Source organism: Halichoerus grypus, chromosome 1, assembly GCF_964656455.1.
Source record: "Halichoerus grypus chromosome 1, mHalGry1.hap1.1, whole genome shotgun sequence".
Lineage (NCBI taxonomy): Eukaryota > Metazoa > Chordata > Mammalia > Carnivora > Phocidae > Halichoerus > Halichoerus grypus.
Genome location: NC_135712.1, coordinates 211,100,705 through 211,119,674, shown reverse-complemented (window position 1 = coordinate 211,119,674; position 18,970 = coordinate 211,100,705). Strand labels below are relative to the sequence as shown.

General features: G+C 56.0%; 3 protein-coding genes across 3 annotated transcripts; 2 read left to right on the top strand and 1 right to left on the bottom strand.

Annotated features, from left to right (window-relative positions):
• Positions 1 to 127: 127 nt before the first annotated feature.
• RPS28 (ribosomal protein S28) lies at positions 128 to 1,313 on the bottom strand. The gene is made up of 4 exons (XM_036066048.2): positions 1,179 to 1,313; positions 1,035 to 1,082; positions 406 to 539; positions 128 to 207 (listed from the first exon to the last, which is right to left on the bottom strand). The coding sequence occupies exons 1-3, from the start codon at positions 1,311 to 1,313 to the stop codon at positions 417 to 419; spliced, it is 306 nt and encodes a 101-aa protein (XP_035921941.1). The 3' UTR covers positions 128 to 207; positions 406 to 416.
• NDUFA7 (NADH:ubiquinone oxidoreductase subunit A7) lies at positions 1,288 to 8,707 on the top strand. The gene is made up of 4 exons (XM_036066047.2): positions 1,288 to 1,427; positions 1,850 to 1,899; positions 5,024 to 5,173; positions 8,486 to 8,707. Exons 1-4 carry the CDS (start codon positions 1,377 to 1,379, stop codon positions 8,574 to 8,576), a joined length of 342 nt encoding a protein of 113 aa, XP_035921940.2. The 5' UTR covers positions 1,288 to 1,376; the 3' UTR covers positions 8,577 to 8,707.
• A 2,405-nt stretch (positions 8,708 to 11,112) lies between these two features.
• On the top strand, positions 11,113 to 15,709 carry CD320 (CD320 molecule). Its single transcript, XM_036066046.2, has 5 exons — positions 11,113 to 11,563; positions 14,041 to 14,154; positions 14,498 to 14,731; positions 14,991 to 15,149; positions 15,251 to 15,709. Exons 1-5 carry the CDS (start codon positions 11,437 to 11,439, stop codon positions 15,391 to 15,393), a joined length of 777 nt encoding a protein of 258 aa, XP_035921939.1. The 5' UTR covers positions 11,113 to 11,436; the 3' UTR covers positions 15,394 to 15,709.
• Positions 15,710 to 18,970: the final 3,261 nt, after the last annotated feature.

The window sequence follows — 18,970 nt, the reverse complement described above, 5'->3', positions numbered from 1 at the left end:
TTGTGTCTTGCTTTGGGGACACATACACATAGCTCCCCCTCCCCCCAAGTCACTGGAGGACAAAGGGTGGGAGGGGCTCCCTCTGGAAGATTTTATAAGCCTAGTGACAGCGAGACAAGATCCCGAGTTTACATACAACATAAACGCTTTATTAACAATCGCAGATCATCCCTGTGAGCCAAGTGGTCGACCCAGACATCCAGGACCCTGTAAACAGACCCAAACATGAGATTCTGAAGGGACACCCAGCAACTGGCAAACTCCCACCCCCATCTCGCAAATCTCAGCAGACTCTTTCTACACTTCCCACCCCAAGAGCCTCTCACCCATGGATTTGGCGAAGCCTCCCTACCTCCACCAACGGTCTAATGGGCCCGCTGTTTCCCACCCCTGTCCCGCACTCACCAGCCACAAGTTCAGCGCAACCTCCGAGCTTCTCGCTCTGACTCCAATAGGGTGAGCACGTCCCCCTCGCGCACGGGGCCTTTCACGTTGCGGATGATGGAGCGGCTCGTGTCGTCCATGAACTCCACGCGCACCTACGGGACCCATCGGGAGGACGCAAACGAGTTAGGGTCAGCCGCGGGTAAGCACCGCGGGCTGGGCAGCAGGTTTCGATTCAGAGAACGTGTTGGGACCGGCCCAGAGATACTTAGAAAGGGGACTCCGTCTGGGAGGCAGAGCCGAGCCAGGAAGGAAGCCCAAGAGAGCCAAGTCGTGGAGAACAAAGTTCTCGAGCGGCAAAAGCAGTCACCAGGAGGGAGAGCTGCAGCTCTGGTCCTGTTCGGGAGGGGAGCACACTCGGCAGGGCATGGAGCCACAAACAGGTCGTAGGACGGGCTAAGCCACGAGAAAAAGCAACGTCAGAGCCTGGGGAGTGAGGTCGACGGAGCTCAGACCCGGTGGGCAGGGCCCTAGTGAGGTCTCGGGGCACTCCGGGAGCCCTGGGATATAGGGACTCCGGTTCTCAGGGTCCAGCTGGCCAGGCAGTCAACAGGGCTCAGATCCCGGGGCGTCCCCCCCAGCGCGCTCACCTGCGTGCACTGTCCTTGCGAGCCGGTCCTGCCCAGAACCTTGGTGACCTGGCGGAGAGAAGCTGGGATCAGACCTGGGCAGCCCGACCCCCCCACACCCCATCTCTCTTCATCCCAGCCCCCAAATCAGGACCCCCACCTCACCCTGGCCAACTTGATGGGCTGCACACGGCTCGTGTCCATGATGGCGGCGCGGCGGCGGTCGGGCGGAGAGGGGTCACGTGCTCCGAGAAGAACTTTTATACTACATTCTAGCCCCTCCCGCTCTCGCGAGACCATCAACGTTCTTCCCAGCAGCCCTCGCGGTAGAGAGTCGCCACCGTCCTTCAGTGCAAACGGAAGATGGCGTCCGCTACCCGCTTCATCCAGCGGCTGCGGAACTGGGCATCCGGGGTGCGCGGGGCTGAAAGGGCCATACGGGGCGCGGAGGGGGGGCTGTGGGCTCCGTGCGCCTTGGACCCGCTCCCGCTAGTCCCCTTCCTCCTGCACCCTTGGGCCTGAGGCTTTTAGTGCCGAGATCCCCCTAGGCCGGAATCCGTGTCTCAGCCCGGGACCCCTAACCCGTGACTCCTTCAGCCAACACACCCACCTCCACCCCAGCCGTGGACCCATTCTGGCCTACTCCGGGACCTTCTTAGCCCTGTATCTTGTGGCCCCGGCCCTAGATTTCCTTTTCACCTCCAGGGCCCATATCCCTGTACCATCCCTGTACCATCGCCGACCTTCCCTTCTCCACCCTTGGGATGCCCCTGTTCCCTCGCCCTCTCCTCTCCTGGAGTGCCCTGCGGGTTGACCTCCTTCCTCTCCTCCCACAGCACGATTTGCAGACGAAGTTGCAGCTGCGCTACCAGGAGATCTCCAAGCGGTGAGCCAGCCCCGCTCGCTGCCCACATTCCGTCCTTGTCCTGTTACTGTTACATCAAGAACAAAATTCGTATTCCGTTAGACCCCTTTTGCGCTAGGCCGGAATCTTGCTTCCGGTCCCTGGCAGGATGTGGAAGCAGAGGTTTGCTTTTAACTTTCCTGTACTCAGAGCCGGCTGCGCGTGGAACGGTCAGGTTAGACATGAATTCAGCGCGGGGATCGTGTAGCTGTTCAGACCAGTCCTCAGTGTGGTCCTGCCAGTTGATGTTATCTTCTCCAGGCTACAAATGAAAAAAATGTGAGGTTCAGCGAGACAGTCATTTGCTTAAAAGTCACTCAGAAGCTAGAAAGTGACAGCTGGGATTTGAACCCAGAAGTGTCTTGATTCCAAACTCATTTATGTCCAAAGATTACTTAATATTTCCAAGCCCCTGCCATGTCCTCAGGGATACCAGCACCAACAAGAAAAGTTATTATCCTCATTCCTTTCATGGAGCTCAAGTTCGAGGAAGAGTGAAACATAGGGAAATAAACGCAACAGGTAAAAAGTATTCTGGAATTCTGTGAAGACAAAATGAAGTAGAGTAAGCTGGAGGGTGGCTACCTCAGGTCAGGTGGTCAGGAAACGTCTTTTTTTCTGGGATTGACGTTTGAATCACCTGAATAATAAGGAGCCAAAGGGTAATTATTGAAAGAACATTTGGGACAGAGGGAACAATACACGCCAAGGCTGTTGAGGCCCGACAGAGCCAGAAGTAGGAAGGAGGCCAGTGTGGCTGGAACAACACATGGAGCAAAGGAGGGATAGCCGTATATTGGAAGTCAGAGGAGTAGACAAAGGTAAGGCAGCCATTGAGGATTAGGATGAAAGGAAGACAACTGGCATTTGAATAACCAAATTTATGTGAATGCCTACCTGTTGTAACTAATTCCAAATATCAGAAGTTTGAAGTTGCTTTCTATCCAGGGTAATTGGTGGCCCAGTTAAGGAAAACCGTTTATAAAATTTCCAACCTCCTTAGGGTAGTGGCGCCCCCTAGTGATTCATGTGTGTCTGTTGGGCACCTGATTCTTAACCCTTTTGCTAGGTGGCAGAAAGCTATGGCCACACCCACAGGGGGGGTCATCTGCACTCCAGAAGTTAAGCAAATTCTAATTGCCCCATGGGATATTGCCTTTTTTTTTTTTAAGATTTTATTTTTAAGTAATCTCTACACCAAACGTGGGGCTTGAACTCACAACCCGGAGATCGAGTTGCATGCTCCACAGAGCCAGCCAGGTGCCCCAGGATATTGCTTTTATTTATTTATTTATTTTTAAAAAGATTTTATTTATTTATTTGACAGAAAGAGAGAGATAGTGAGAGCAGGAACACAGAAGGGGGAGTGGGAGAGGGAGAAGCAGGCCTCCCACAGAGCAGGGAGCCCGATGCGGGGCTCGATCCTGAGACTCTGGGATCATGACCCGAGCTGAAGGCAGACGCTTAACAACTGAGGCACCCAGGCACCCCTATTTATTTATTTTATTTTATTTTTTAAAGATTTTATTTATTTGACAGAGACACAGCGAGAGAGGTACACAAGCAGGGGGAGTGGAGAGGGAGAAGCAGGCTTCCCTCTGAGCAGGGAGCCCGATGCGGGACTCGATCCCAGAACCCTGGGATCATGACCTGAGCTGAAGGCAGACGCTTAACGACTGAGCCACTCAGGGGCCCCTATTTATTTATTTTAAAGATTTTATTTATTTACCTATTTAGAGAGAGAGAGCGAGAGTGTGCCCACACACGTGAGCTGGGGGCAGGGCAGAGGGAGCAGAAAGAGCATCTCAAGCAGACGCACACTGAGTGCAGAGCCTGACGGAGGGACCCTGAGATCATGACCTGAGCCAAAACCAAGAGTGGGACACTTAACCGACTGAGCCACCCAGGTGCCCCAGGATATTGGTTTTAATATTAAATTTTTATATTTTTATGTATATTTCTCATTTTTTTAATACAATGGCTATCACTTGTTTTAAGAAAAACTTGAGTCCTGGCAAAACAGTTACCAGACAAATTATTTTAAAACATGGTTGAATGAAAACCTGATGATTTTATGATTTCTCCTATTTTTTCGACCTTTCCTCTCTGCTATGTTTTCCAGGGAGGCTTCTCTTCTTTTGAGGTTAGTGTTTCCATTTTAGGCTTCTGGCTTCTTTGTAAATTCACCCTAGGTTTTAACCCAACCCAGGACAGAGCTCTATTCACTCGTCCACCCCCACCCCCTACCGCAGCTCTGGCTATAGTGTTGGCGACCAGGCAGGAAATGCAGGGACCTCAGAGGACAAGGTGCTTTTTGAGTAATAAGCCTTGATCCCAGTAAGGTTCTTCAGAGAGTTCCTGAGATAACCAGAAACCCAGGAATTCTGGAGCCTGGCCTTTGAAAACAAAGACCCTCAGAATAAGCTAAGTCTGGGGCTGTTGCCCAAGCATTTATACGGTGACTACTGGATATGAGGTGGGCAGAGCCTCAGACCCTGGCCTCTTCATTTCCTGAGCTCCTGCAGGTGGAAGTGAGGCCAGATGCAAGCTTTGGGCCATGGTGGGGTGGGAACAGGCCTGGGTGTCCAGTCTGGGCTGCCCCCTTCCCTGAGAAGCCTCAGAAAAGGTCCTCCATACATTTGGGGCATATCTAGGCCTTGCCTTCCAGCACCTTCACATTCAAAGCAGAGACTGCTCCCTGCTTCAGGGCCTTGGATCCTCCCTACCCGTACATCCACGACAGTGTGCCAGGGGATTCCCCTGGCCTGCAGCCCAGTGACTGAGGCGGCCGAGGCCAGCCTAGCCAGAAAGAGTGACTTTCTATTAGGGGTTCCTGGGGGGCTCATTCAGTTAAGCGTCTGACTGGGTTTCCGCTCAGGTCATGATCTTGGGGTTGGAGATCAAGCCCCCTGTCAGGCTCTGTGCACAGGGTGGAGTCTGCTTGAGAATCTTTCCCCCTCCTTCCGCCCTGCCTTCCCCTCTCTCCTCCCCTCCCCTCCCTTTGGGTGTGTGCGAGCATGCTCGCGCTCTCTCAAATAAATAAATAAAATCTTTTTTAAAAAAGTGACTTCCTGTTAGCTTCAATGGTGGTGTTCTTTTCCCTCAGAACTCAGCCTCCTCCCAAGCTCCCTGTGGGCCCCAGCCACAAGCTCTCCAGCAACCACTACTACACTCGTGATGGCCGCCGGGAAGCCATGCCGCCCTCAATTGTCATGTCCTCACAGAAGGTATTGGCGTCAGGCAAGCCTGCAGAGAGGTGAGGACATCACAGCCTGAAACGAGCCCTTTCTCTTGCTTGTGCTTTTCAAGGTCCCACTTAACTGAGCCATCAGCTGTGTCAGGAACTGTGCTTCCGGGGCTTTTCAGGGGAGAGCTCTTTGAATCCCCACCCAGCCCAGGGTAGGGGTTGGGCCTCAGCCAGGGGAGTGTTTCCTACAAAGCAAATGAAGCTCCAGGCTCCCATCAAGGGCTGTGGGAGAAGACCAGGCGTTGTTTCTGTAGTGTTTTTTTTTTTTAAAGATTATTTATTTATCTGAGAGAGAGAATGGGAGACAGAGAGCATGAGAGGGGGAGGATCAGAGGGAGAAGCAGACTCCCCGCTGAGCAGGGAGCCCGATGCGGGACTCGATCCCGGGACTCCAGGATCATGACCTGAGCCGAAGGCAGTTGCTTAACCAACTGAGCCACCCAGGCGCCCCGAGTTTTGTTTTTTTTTTTTTTTAATTGAGGCGTAATTGACATATAACATTATGTGAGTTTCAGGTGTACAATGTAAAGATTTGATATTTGTGTACATTGTGAAATGATCACCACAGTAAGTCTTATTTACACGTTTTTTTCTTGTGATGAGAACCTTTAAGATCTACTCTTAGCAACTTTCAAATATGCAAGAGTATTGTTAACTACAGTCACCATGCTGTACAGTACATCCCTGGGACTTATTTATTTTATAATTGGAAGTTTGTACCTTTTGGCCCCCTTCACTCATTTCACCCACCCCGTACCTGTCTCCTGCCTCTGGTGACCATCAGTCTGTTCTCTGTATCTTTGAGTTTGGTTTTTTGTTTTGTTTTTAGATTCCACACATAAGTGAGATCCTACAGTATTTGTCTCTGATTTATTTCACTTGGCGTAGTACTCTCAGGGTCCATACATGTTGTTGCAAATGGAGGATTTCTTTCTTTTTTTATGGCTGAAAAGTATTCCATTCTGTGTGTATACGTGTGTGTATTATGTATGTGTATATATACACACACAGCGCACATCTTCTTTGTACTCTTCTTAAAGAAAGAACTGTATTTTTTTTTAAGTAGGCTCCACACCCAATGTGGGGCTTTTTTTTTTTTTAAGGTTTTTATTTTTTATTTATTTCTTCATGAGAGAGAGAGAGAGGCATGGGGAGAAGCAGGCTCCCTGCAGAGCAGGGAGCCCGATGCAGGACTTGATCACAAGACCCTGGGATCATGACCTGAGCTGAAGGCAGACACTTAACCGACTGAGCCACCCAGGCACCCCCCAACATGGGGCTTGAACTCACGACCCTGAAATCAAGAGTCAGATGCTCCACCAACTGAACCAGCCAGGCGCCCCAAAGAAAGAATTGTATAAATCTCAGGCCCCTTAAAATCGGTTTGGTCCCTGGCCTCAGGTGCCTTCTCTTAAATAAATGGGGACGATAACAATATCTACTTTAGGGAGTTTATCTCAGTCCACTTGGCTGCTATGACAGTATCATAGACTGTGGTGGCTTATAAACAACAGAAACATCTTTCCCACAGTTCTGGAGGCTGGGAAGTCCAGGATCAAGGTGCTGGCAGATTCCATGTCTGGTGAGGGCACTCTTCTTGGTTCACAGATGGCATTTTCTTGCTATGTCCTCACACGGTGGAAGGGTTAAGGGGTGTCTAGGATCTCTTATAAGGGCACTAATCCCATTCATGAGGGCTCCTCCTTCAGGACCTAATCACCTCCCAAGTGCTCTACCTCCAAATACCATCATGTTGGGCATTGCAGTTTCAACATAGGAGTCTGGGAGAGACAAAACATTCGGTCTATAGCAGAGTTGTTATGAAGGTTAATCTCCATAATTAACATCTGTAAGGTTTTAGAATGGAGTCAATGCCATGCCTGCCTACTTACCACTCCACAAGTTAGGCAGTGATGGCCCCTGTTGGAGAAGAGGAAATCGAGGCACAGAGAGGCCACGTGACCTAACCGGGTCACACAGCTAGTGGGGAGCAGAAGCAGGATTTCAAACCAGTTTGCTCAGACCCCAGTGGTGTCTGGGCTCTACAGCCAGTTCATGGTGTGGTCTGCAGCCAGTGTTTCGGCTTTGTTGAGCCTCCGTTTCTTCATCTGTAAATCAGGGGTGGTGGGCTTGCAGTGTGACAAGCTCTGTAAGGTGACGAGGCCAGGTAGGGCCTGCTGTATAGTTAGAACTCGGTGAATGGTCCTTGTTACCTTCTGATTCGCCAGAGTCCAGCACCAGACTGGCACACTACCCAATTCCCCCCAGACCCCCTCACTTGCCCCTGGGATGCCTGCATTTCCTAGGGAGGCTGCTTCTGCCTCTTCCACCTCCTTCAGACTCCTGGGAGGGTGGGAGGCCCTGGAACCCCTGCTCCTGGGAGCGTCCTCCACAATGAGAGCCTGCCCGCCCGCCTCCTCTCCCTTTGGACTTAACCGTGTGTGCAAGCCTCTCCAGCCCTAGGCACCAGGGGCTTGGGTGTCTCAGGAGGCACCTGCCTTGGATTTGTCGTCACAGTGTCTCTCCTTGGGGCTCACTCTGGGCCAAACGGTGTATTCTTCTTCTTTTTTTTTTTTTTTAAGATTTATTTATTTATTTTAGAGAGAGAGCGCTTGCATGTGCATACACACACAAGCAGGGGGAGGGGCAGAGGGAGAGAGAGAGGGGAAGTAGACTTCCGCTCACTGGGGAGCCTGACGCAGGGCTCAGTCTCAGGACCCTGAGATCATGACCTGAACCGAAACCAAGAGTCCTACGCCTAACCGATTGAACCACCCAGGCGCCCCAAGAGGTGTATTTTTCAGTTGCACTTGACTCTCAGCCTCATTAGACTATGGCCTGGTCTTAGCGCTGTGCTGGGGCACGTGCCAGGCCTGCCACGTGGCAAGTGCTCAGCACCCAAGGTAGGAGACAGCAGTGGGCACACGTCGCCTGATTGCTTGGCCCTTTTGCCAGTGTCCTGTTTGGGGGCAGCAGGAATGGGGTGCTCGTCCACCCTGGGGCCACAAGTGGGAAGGGGTGCTAGAGGAGGAGCCCAACTATTTATGGCTGGCTTTGAGCTCAGGAGCCAGGGCAGGTTGACTGGGGGTTCACATGGGGGTTGGGCAGGAAGGGGGCTGGCCAGCTCCCAGCAAGGGTTGGCTGACCCTTTGGGGGACCCTGGTGAAGGAGTTTGGGCGCTCTGAAACACCCTCACTCGGGCCTGCAGACCCAGAGTCTCGGCAGGCGTGGTCTTGCTGGGCACAGGTGTGGGCTCCCTCACATCCCACCTCGCTGCTCTCTGGAGACCCGGCCCTAAGCAAAGTCTCTTTTCCCTTTCAGCTCGGCTGCAGCTGCCACAGGGAAGAAGGCTGTGCCCCCAGCTCCTCCTATGAAGAGGTGGGAACTGTCCAAAGACCAGCCTTACCTGTGACTCTGCGCACCCCCACCCCCACCCGGGGCACCTGGCTGGGCCCTCAGGGCCACCTGACTGCTTCCCCTCCTGGTATTCCTTCCCGGGAGAACGCGACCTAACTTATGACAAATACACCTAGCTCTCCAGTATCACTTCCGTTCTAACTTTTGAAGCCCCGTACGACTTACCTGGATTTCCTGGTGAAGTCTCTTCACTCTGCCAGCACTCCAGGGGCAAAGGAGGGAGCAGGGATTCGTGAGCTTCAGTGTGACACGCTGTCACTGGGCACCGAGTCTGATGCCATGGGGTCCAGGGGCTCCGGCATTGTCACCATCCCTTCCCTGGGGTCCTGGCTAACCTAGAGAGCAGTACGCTGGGTTCCAGGGCCTGTGGGTGTTTGGGGGGGCACTGATGGTGAAGGACTGCGGGGCTGAACACAAGCTGCTCCCTTAGCTTTCTCAAGAGCTCCTGTTGCCGTTGCTCATGAGGACACTGGCCAGCACCCCTCCACCGCCACCCCCATCTGACTGTGAGCACCCTACAGCTTGGTGGGGGTGACCAAGGACAGCAGGGCAACTCCCAGGGAAGGCTCACCTAGGACAGGTGAGGGAAGGCCTCCCTGAGCCAGAAACCTTTCTATGTGGGCCTGGGGAGCGAGGCGGGGTCAGCCTAGGAAAGGAAGGGGCTGGACCTTGTGGAGGAATGAACAGTTGAGTGAAAGCCAGAAAAGAAGCAACCCAAGTCTGGCCGCAGAAGGAATGGGGAGCCATGTAGGGACCTCAAGTGGAGGTGTGTCATGGCTGCCCTATGGAGGAACCCCACAGTCCTTCAGTAGGCAGAAGAGATGTGTGATGATCAGGGTGTTGAGACTGCCCTGCTTTCTGGAAGCGCAGAGCAAGGCAGGAAAGGGTCCCAGTCCCAGGCAGGATGTATCCTGGAGCCCCACAGTGGGCCATATAAATGCTAAAAGCTCATCTGGGAGAAAACCCTGGGCTGCAGCCCCAGGGCAGGCTTTCTGGAGGAGGTGGGACTCTAATAGGAGCAAAGGTTGAGTCAGATTCAGAAAGGAGATTGGGAGGGAGAGGAAGTCTGAGGGCACAAGGAAGGCAGCCCTGAGGGCTTCCACAGACTGCAGGTAAGATATGCCATTGAAGGTTTCTGAATAGTTCTTATGCACAGACTTGAAATTTCACAAGGGAGTGGGGGTGGGAAGGAGGTCTGATACCTGACCTCTGCGTGCTAGGTACTGTTTTGAGCGCTTTCAGGAGCTCAGCTCCTTCGTGGAGCAATCCCGTGAGGTCATGGCTGGTGCCACACCCCCTCAGCAGAAAAACAGGAATGGAAGGACAAGAACTAGCTCAGGCTCACTGAAATTGAGCCTGGCAGCTGATGAGTCTGCCTAACTACTACAAATCCATGGCTTCTTCAGCTTTTATCCCTGCACCCCCGAGACCTCTGAGCCTCAAAGATGGGACGCTCCCCACCCTGCAGTACACAGTCCTGTTTGTCACCTTTCCACCTGCCTCTGCACCTGTACACCTTAGCCTCTTACCCATTTCCCCTGGGAATCTGGGAGGTTTTGAAACAACAACCCCCCCCCCACACACACATAATATACACTGTCCAAAAGCAGCTGTAACTTTCAACATTTTCAAATAGTGAAGCTTGCCAACAACCTGCAAACAGAGCCCCTTGTGGGAAAAATCTGGATGCTTTAGTGTTGCTTCCCAGGAAACGGGGGGTGCGGCGGGGGTGGTGGTGGTGGTGGTAAATGCTTGCATACCTAACACTGAGGGGCCGCCACTTGTCTTGGGGTTCTGCTGGCCGTCCGACCCGTTGCTTCTTCTGAAGGCAGAGCTATCTTTTTTTTTTTTAAGGTATTTTTTTTTTAAGATTTTTATTTATTTATTGAGAGAGATAGTGATAGAGAGCATGAGAGGGGGAGAGTCAGAGGGAGAAGCAGACTCCCCGCCAAGCAGGGAGCCCGATGCGGGACTCGATCCCGGGACTCCAGGATCATGACCTGAGCCGAAGGCAGTCGCTTAAACAACTGAGCCACCCAGGCGCCCGAAGGCAGAGCTATCTATAAAATATTTATTTTCAAGAAAATACAGCCTCTGATTGGCTAGAAGGTTTGTATTTTATGTGCTTATTGGTTGAGCATGAGAAGAGAAAGCCCACGGGCTGCCTTTGCACATCTTGTTCCGGAAGAATAATACCCACCTACCTGTGAGGAAGACTGCAGGAGGCAGTGGGCGTGGGTGAGCGCATCCAGGTGCGAGGGACAGGACCCTTGATGGAAGCCAGGACCTTCTGGAAGTGTTTCGTTCATTTATTCACTAAATATTTAAGAGCCTACTATTGTGGCAGACGCTCTGCTAGGCACCGGGGATGCAGTGAACAACACAGCATTCCTGTCCTGCAGTTGACCTTCTAGTGAGTCATCAGACACTAAGTCAAAGTAAGCAAGGTAGAAAAAGCTGGGTGCACAAGGGAAGCGGGGAGGGGGAGGGGCTGCAGCCTGCCTGAGGGGAGGGGCTGCCATATTAAATATGATAGTAACATTTGCTGCAGGATGCATGCAACACGGTCGATACTGTAAGTAGACAGCGACGAGTTCGTTTACATCCCCACAGTTTCTAACTTCAAATGGGCCCAACATCTTTCGATACGCCTTGTCACTGGGAAAAGTGGGTTAGAGCCTCATATTGTGGGTCCCCTCGTATTCGGATGTTTACGGTACTCTTAGCCGCGGGCGCCGCGGATTCTCGGGGCGTGGGCCCCGCCCCCGACCGCGGCGCGCGTGCGCGAGGATAAAAGCGAGGACCCGTGGGTGCGTGGTCAGTGCCAGGGCGGAGGCGGTGCGGCAAGTGGCTGCATGGCGCAGGGCGGAGTGCGGCGGACAGCGGCCCTGGGCCTGACGCTGCGGCTGCTTCTCGGCTTCGGGCTGGGCCTGGAGGCCGCCCCGACCCCGGTCCCGATCCAGTTCTTGGCCCTGGTGCCAGGTGAGTGAGCTCCGCGCACCCCGCGCGCCGGCCGCGCTTCGCCATTGGCTGTGCCGCTCGTTCGTCCCGGACACTCCCCCAGCACGTGGCTGGAGACTGGCGTGCAGGGATCCCGGCTTGTGAGCGAGCCGTCTCCAGTGGGGGACGGTCGCCTGGGTGGCGCTGCCTGCTCACACCCCACTCCTGCTCTGCCTTGGCGGACCTCTTTGTCACCTCCAAGCCGCCCTTCAGCCCAGCGTGGGCAGGAAGGCTCGTTGTAGGCTCTGGTTGTCCGACCTCTGTGCATGGCCGGTCACCTGGCGCCTCTTGCAGCAGCTGCGCCCCTACACCCTTGTCCGACCCTGAGGCCATATGGCTGAGTTTCCTGGGCGACCAGCCCCCGCCCTCCCCATCCCTGCGCCTTCCTCCTCTGGCCTTAGAGAACAAAAGGTTTTTCTCCCTCCCTGTGACCCCAGGCCCTTGGACACCTGCTCCTGGGTCTAAGTGATCTTGATGGACCTCTCTGATGTTCCCAGAGGCAGCTGGGTGGGATAGAGTGACCTCCCTGTAGGCACAGGTGACCTGCCTTTCAGCTGTGAGTTCCCGTCTGATGTGGTCTCCTGCCTCACCCCAAAGCCCCTGCCTTTACAGGCTAAATGTTCCTGGTTCCTTTAAGGAGGCAGGACTCACTTTAACCAAGTACCAAACTCAACAAGTGGTCTCCTCTCCTCAGGACACTGAGATAGGGACTCTTAGTGTGCTCCTTTTACAGGGGAGGGAACTGAGGCTGGGAGGGAAAGTCACTGGTCACTTTTAACGCCTGTCTGACCCCACAGCCCTAGGAGGCCTGGTCTGCTGTGCTCTGCCTCCCACTTTCCAGGAAGAACACACTCCAGGGAGGGAAGTCTGGAGGTTGGCAGGGCTGAGAATGGCTAGGCTTGGAGAGGAAGCCGCACCCAGAGACCGCCAGACGCCCCCCCTCCCCAAGTGGGTAGGGAAGGAAGCCAGCTCCAGGTCTGGCCACAGCTCTTCCTGGCTTCAAAAGCTCAGGGACTGTGTGGGCCACAGGTATCATTGGGCCTGGAGGCCTGTGGAGGGACTGGCGATGGAGAGAAGGGGGTTTGGGGGCTCAGGCCCTCGGAGTAAAGGTGGAAGTGGCAAGAATACCAGGATCAACTGGAGTGCCACTAGGTTGGGGCCAAGCAGGTATTTGCACCCCCCTCACTGAGCCCAGGAAGAGAGCCTTAAAGGCCATTCTTTTCCTCAGTCTGTCAGGCTCCCTCCTGCTGGCCCACGTTCTAGGCCCTTCTGTGCTCCTCCAGATCAGCACGTAGCCCGAGCCTCACTGCCTGGGGTCCAGGAAGGCTCAGATCTCAATCAGGACACAGCCTTGATCCTTGTGTGACTTGTATCTGTACCGCCCTGGGCTTGCATTCAGTACCGACCCTTATCTTCACTGAATGTCCAGTCTGTGTGGATACCAGTTTGAGGACCATTGTTGTAAGTGGAAGGCAGAGCTTCAGGCATCTCTGAGAGGTGCGTGAGACCCTTTCCAAGAAAGAAGCTGAGATCTGAAGGCTGAGGAGGAATCACCAGTTGCAGAGTGGGGGGAGGAGAGGAGGCATTGGGCCAAGGATCAGCACAGGCAGAGTCCCTGAGGTGGAAACGAGCCGGGACTCTTGGAGAACAGCGAGGAGTCCAGGACAGAGGGAGCTGGATGAAGAGGAAGAAGGAGGGAGGAGGTGAGGTCCAGGAAGGGTTCATGGCAGCGGGGCTGGGCCAGGCCTTGCGGCCACATAGACAAAATAGGGATTTGGTGTGAAAAGGGTCAGGGGACCAGGGCATGGTTTTGAGCAGAGGGGAGGGCAAGGGCAGGAGACTGAATGATGTGACTCAGTGAGGTCCCCAGTGTCCAAATGGAGATGGGGACGGGGCCTGGTGAGGAGATGGCACATTCAGGATGGGGAAAGTGGTCGGATCTGGAAGGAATTTAGGAGGTGAGTGGACAACCCTTGGTAACTAAGCAGGTCCTCTGCCCAGGGCCTCTGTTTCCCATTGGCTAAGCAGGTGGGCTATAACAGGCCCTGCTGACCCAGACCATGGGCCCGGTCCAGGGCAGGTTCAGAGATGGCCCGTACCCCAGTCTGTTTAACCGTGGATTTTGGAGGGCCTCTTGGGGAGACCATCCGGCCTGGAGCCTGCCTGGTAAAGACTCTGGGATCAGTGAGACCTGGGTTCATACCTGGGCTCTGCCACCCTTCCTGCAGCCCGGGGCCTTGCCTCTCTCCTCCGTGCCTTCTGCAGCATGGGGATGGCAGTAGAACCTGCCCTCCAAGCCTCCCACGGACTAGGTCCTCAGCAAATGGTGGCTACCAGTGTCATTCCAACGCCCTGGGACCTGGCCTGCCTCCTGGTGGTCGCAGTCTGTAACCACTGTGCCCCTGGTAGTGGGGGGCGCGACTCGGGCCTCCCAGACCTCACTTGTGTGCATCTTGCAGGCTCGTGCCCGCCCACCAGCTTCCAGTGCCGCACCAGTGGCTTCTGCGTGCCCCTCACTCTGCGCTGCGACAGGGACAAAGACTGCCCCGACGGCAGCGATGAAGAGGAGTGCAGTGAGTAGCCGCGCTCCGGGGGCGGGGCTTGAGGGGGCGGGGCCGCGGGAGGGGAGGTGCTGTGTGAGGGGTGTGGCCTTCAGGCGGGAGGGATGATGGGGCGGGGCCTGAGGATGGGCAGGACTTACAAGAAGAGGTGGGTTTACTGGGAAGCGGACTTAGCGGGGGCCTTGGGAAGAGGGGCTTTCAGGGAGGCCAGTCCTTGGCAGGTGGAGCTAACAACAGGGAGTCTTTAGGATGCGTGGGTTTTCTAGGGTTACCTGTTTCTGGAAGGCCGGGTGGAGGGGCGTACTGCAGCACTATTGGGTGGGTGTTTGGCACCTGACTGGCCTTGTAACCCCAGGAATCGAGCCTTGTGCCCAGGGCGGAGAGTGCCAGCCACCCACTGGCAGCCCCTGCCCTTGTGACAACGTCGATGACTGCCCAGATGGCATCGTGGAGAATGTTCACAACTGCAGTTCCCAGCCCTGCCCGGCGGGGGAGCTCCGCTGCCTGCTAGGCGGTGCTTGCATCCCACGCACCTGGCTCTGCGATGGCCATCCGGACTGTCCCGCCTCCAGTGACGAGCTTGGCTGTGGTGTGTGTCATGGGACCTCCGCCTGCCTGGAGGGCTGGGGAGGGCTGGGCGTTAGATAAGGACACCTGACACCTTCCGGTGGGTGACCAGGCTGAGGGTGTGGACGCTTGCATCTCCCGTGCCTGCATCCCCGTGGGGGCAGTGGAAGATGAGCCCCAAGGCCCCCCAGGCATTTGGAACACCTGTTCGTGTCCGACCCCCCCCACCCCCCATCCTCAGTGCCCACTCCCCAGCTGCTGAATGCCTGGACTTATTGCAGGAACTGAGACCCTCCAGGAAGGGACTGCCACGTCCACGGGGACCCCTGTGACCCCGCACAGTGTCCCTTCTCTCAGGAATGCCACAACGAGCCCCGTTGGGGACCAGGATTCCGTCCAGTCTGGAAACCGGAGTGCTTGTGGGGTTATCGCGGCTGCAGGTAAGATGACCAGGCCCTCCCACTCCTGGGGCCTGGGGAGGGGACAGGCTGCAGACGCCCCTTCTCCGTGTGGCTGACTCCTGCCTGTCTGTCCCCCGCAGTGGTGCTCAGTGCCGGTGTGGCTGCCATCTCCCTGTTCGTGCTCTCCCGGCTCTGTGCCCGGGGGTGCCTGCGCCCGCTGGGGCTGCTGATGGTCGCGAAGGAGTCCCTGCTGCTGTCCAACAGGAGGACCTCGCTGCTCTGAGGATGAGCTCTTGCCACCACAGCTGGTCCCTGAGCAGGGCCAGCTATGAGGACATGTACCCCCGCAGCTGCTGGCGCACCAGCCCTCAGACGTGGGTCCTTCTGGCCGGGCAGCACCCGGACCTGAGCTCCTGAGCTGGCCCCGGAGAGGTTGGGGGTGCCAGGACCCTCCCCCTGGATTCAGGGAGCCTGGGTGGGGAGTACGTCACAGCTGGAACTGAGGGGCTGGCCCCAGGCTGCTCCCGGGGGCGGCCCCACATGTAGACACTCCTGCTGCCCCCATCTGAAGGTGCTGATTAAAGTCGCTTCACATCGTCTGCCTGCCTTTGGGCCTCTGTCTCCCTCTGCCTGGGCGGCCAGGGGTCTCCATTCCAGCCCCTCCTCCGTGGTGGACGTGTCCCGAGAGAGTGGGACTCAGGGACCCAGCCCTGGGCGCTCCCTCGGCCACTCTGCCTCTGGCTTCCTGGGGCAGCGGGGTGGTCCGCATTACCCGCTGGCTCCTGTGCAGAGGAGAGAACTTGGGCAGGGCCCCCCGGAGTCCTGGGGGGCCGCCATCCATCAAGGCTTCTTCCTCTTTGAGATGTAAGCTGGGCATCCCAGGGTTGGTCTGGGCTCCACCCAGTTTTAAAGTGTAGGCTTGATTATTGTGCAGGTGTAGGCTGCCATTGAAAAGACAGTTCCCGAAAGGCGGTGGGGCGCGGGGTGCACACTACACCACACAGGGGAAGGAAGCACCAGGGTCAGGAGGCAGAGGGAGGAAAATGTGGCCAAGAACTTTTATCGTGGTTCCTGTGAGAAGGAACGGGTGAGGCAGGGTGATCAGGTTTGGGATTGGCTAATTTGAATAATCCCAGCGGGCTCTGGGGCAGTGCTGTCTGTCCCATAGGTACCAGCTTGTTGACAGTGACACCACTGGCTAGGAACGCGTGGGGCATCCGCCTGGGTCTGTGCTCTGTGTGGCCAGCCCCCAGAGACCTTAACCATCTGCAGCCAATGCTGTGGCTGGGCCGGCCCTTGTGGTTCTTGTCGCTGGACGCACTTCAGCAAAGACTATCTGGGAACTTCGAGGAACGAGGGTGATGACTCACAAGTCCTCACAAGAGGGCGCACGGCACCCTCGCGGGCCACACAGCGAGATCACAGGTAAAGAGAGGCAGTGTAGACCTGGGGCTCTGCCTCTGTTAGGGTCCCAGGGTGGGGTGTCCAGGGTTTTGTGGGTTCACTCTTTACTGGTGAATTTATTTTTTTAAAGATTTTATTTATTTATTTGAGAGAGAGCAGGAGCAGGGGGAGAGGCAGAGGCAGAGGGAGAAGCAGACTCCCCCCTCTGAGCAGGGAGCCCGATGCGGGGCTCGATCCCAGGACCCTGGGGTCATGACCCGAGCCGAAGGGAGATGCTTCACCGACTGAGCCCCCCAGGCGCCCCTTCACTGGTGAATTTAAAGCATAAGAAGATGAATTGGGGCAGGGAGGGAGAAGTGGGGTCACTTGGGCAGTCAAGTATCTAGGGCACCCAGGGCTTTCGGAAAGAGGGAGCTTCAGGGGCCGGGCAACCGAATTCCTTATCTGGCGGTGTTGCTCAGAGCTGGGTCTTACTGCTGGCGATGATATTTAATCTGGAGGGACACTGGCAATCAGCTTGATGTCAGGAGCTGACAATGCACTGTCCTCAGCTGTCTGGCAGTGGGCCCCGGGTGATCAGGGCAGCGGGATCCTGGCTCAGCGTGTGGGCTCTGGACGGATTGGTTTGCACGTGAAATGTGCACTCCACTGGTGAGCTGTTTGCTGTCTCTGGGAACTGGCTAACTCCATGAGCGACAGTCCCTCCCGGTCAGCGAGGCCCCGGATGTGAGGGACGGTCCCTCCCGGTCAGCGAGGCCCCGGATGCCAGAGCATGAGGAATACAGAAAATCTAGATCATACACACCCTGACTGCTGGGTGTTGAGGGCAAGGCTCTTACCTAATCCTCATTTTCCTCATTTCCAAATGGCATGGCCAGGGCCCCCCTGTAGCCTCCTTTGCCAGGGCAGGACCTTCCTGACATCCCTGAAGCTGAACTGGGTGTCTTGCCCCCGGCCGGGCCCGTGCAGCCCACTGCTGGGAGAACACCCAGGGTCCCACGTAGGGTGTTGGGGCTCCCACATCTGGCAGGCAGGAAGCTGGCCCCTGACGATGAGATGCTGGGGAGGGGTAGAGTGAGCAGGTGCACCAGGGAGGGCTTCCTGGGGGTGATAAAGTTTGGCTTTGGGGCCCCACCTACCTCCCAGTGTGGGGAAGGTGGTTGAGGTAGGTTTTGGAGTCTGGGCCTTGGGCAGCATATGGGGGGCTGAGCGCTCCATCAGGCAGTGCGGGTGGGGGGCAGCGGGAGTGAAGGCTTGGGGGGTGGGCTGCAGCGACCATAGGGGTCCCATCTCCTGGGGTACAAGGCCTTCTCTTGGCACCTGCTCAGCCAAGGTATACTGAGGCAGAAGGAGAGCAAGGGCTTCTTCCCGCTGACAAGAAGGAGTCCTACCACAGTGTAGGATTTTCTTGTTTTTAGGTTTTTCTCCCTTTTGCTCAGGCAGGGTCAGCGTCAGTGGGTCAGAGGGTGGGGGGGTGGGTAGGAAGCCACTTGTCACATGCCACCTAAGCAGAGGTCTGGCTCCTCCGCGGGCGTCACGTGGACTCGGTGGAGCAAACCTCCCCCACGGGTTCGCTGTCATGGGTGCTCTTCTGTTCCACGTATCAAATGGTGTCCTCTGGGGGCGGCTTGGACGTCAGCATCTAGAATTTCTCTGTCATGTCTGGTGCCTTGGGGTGGCCGGGCAGCAGGACCACTCCCTCTCTCTGTGGCCCCCTGAGCAGGACGGCCTTCTTTCCTTCGTGGCAACTCAGGGCTCCTCAGAGTGCAGCGAGGAGACCACCAGATCTCCTCCAGCTGGGTCCTGGAACCGGGCCAGCGTCACTTCTGATGCATTCTGTTGCTTCCATGGAGTCCCAGGTCAGCCCAGATGGCGTGGGGACCACACAAGGGCGTGAACCCCAGGAGGACCCAGATTGCGGTGCCATCCTTGCAGACCAGCTTCCGTGAAGGGGGCAGAGGGCATGAGCTGGGGACGGGGCAGGCAGGGTGGGGGGCTCCCTGTCCCCTTGAGCCAGCTGACTATTGTGGGCCCATGGCTTTGCTCTCGGGGACAGCTCTGTCATCTGCACGCTGGGACAAGCACAGGGACAAATGTCTGTTGCTCTGAGCATGCTGGGGTTTCAGCTACCTTTGTTCCTCGGAGCGGGGCTTGCTCTGCTGTCCCGTGCAGTGAGTCACTTCCAGGAAACTGCAGGGACGGCCCAAGGTTTAAAGTGGGGAGGGTGTTTGGGGAGCCTAGGAGGAGGGGGCAATGGGCCAGGGCAGGTGGCTGGGAGGGGGTGGGGCAGGGCGGGGTGGGGCTGCAGGTGGGGATGGGGAGCAGGATGGAGGGGTGTGTGTGTGTGTATCTGTAACTCTTGCCATTCCTTTTTTTTAATTGAGGAAAAATTCACATTAATCAGTTTAAAGTGGACAACTCCTTGGCATTTAGTACACTCACAGTGTTGTGCACCT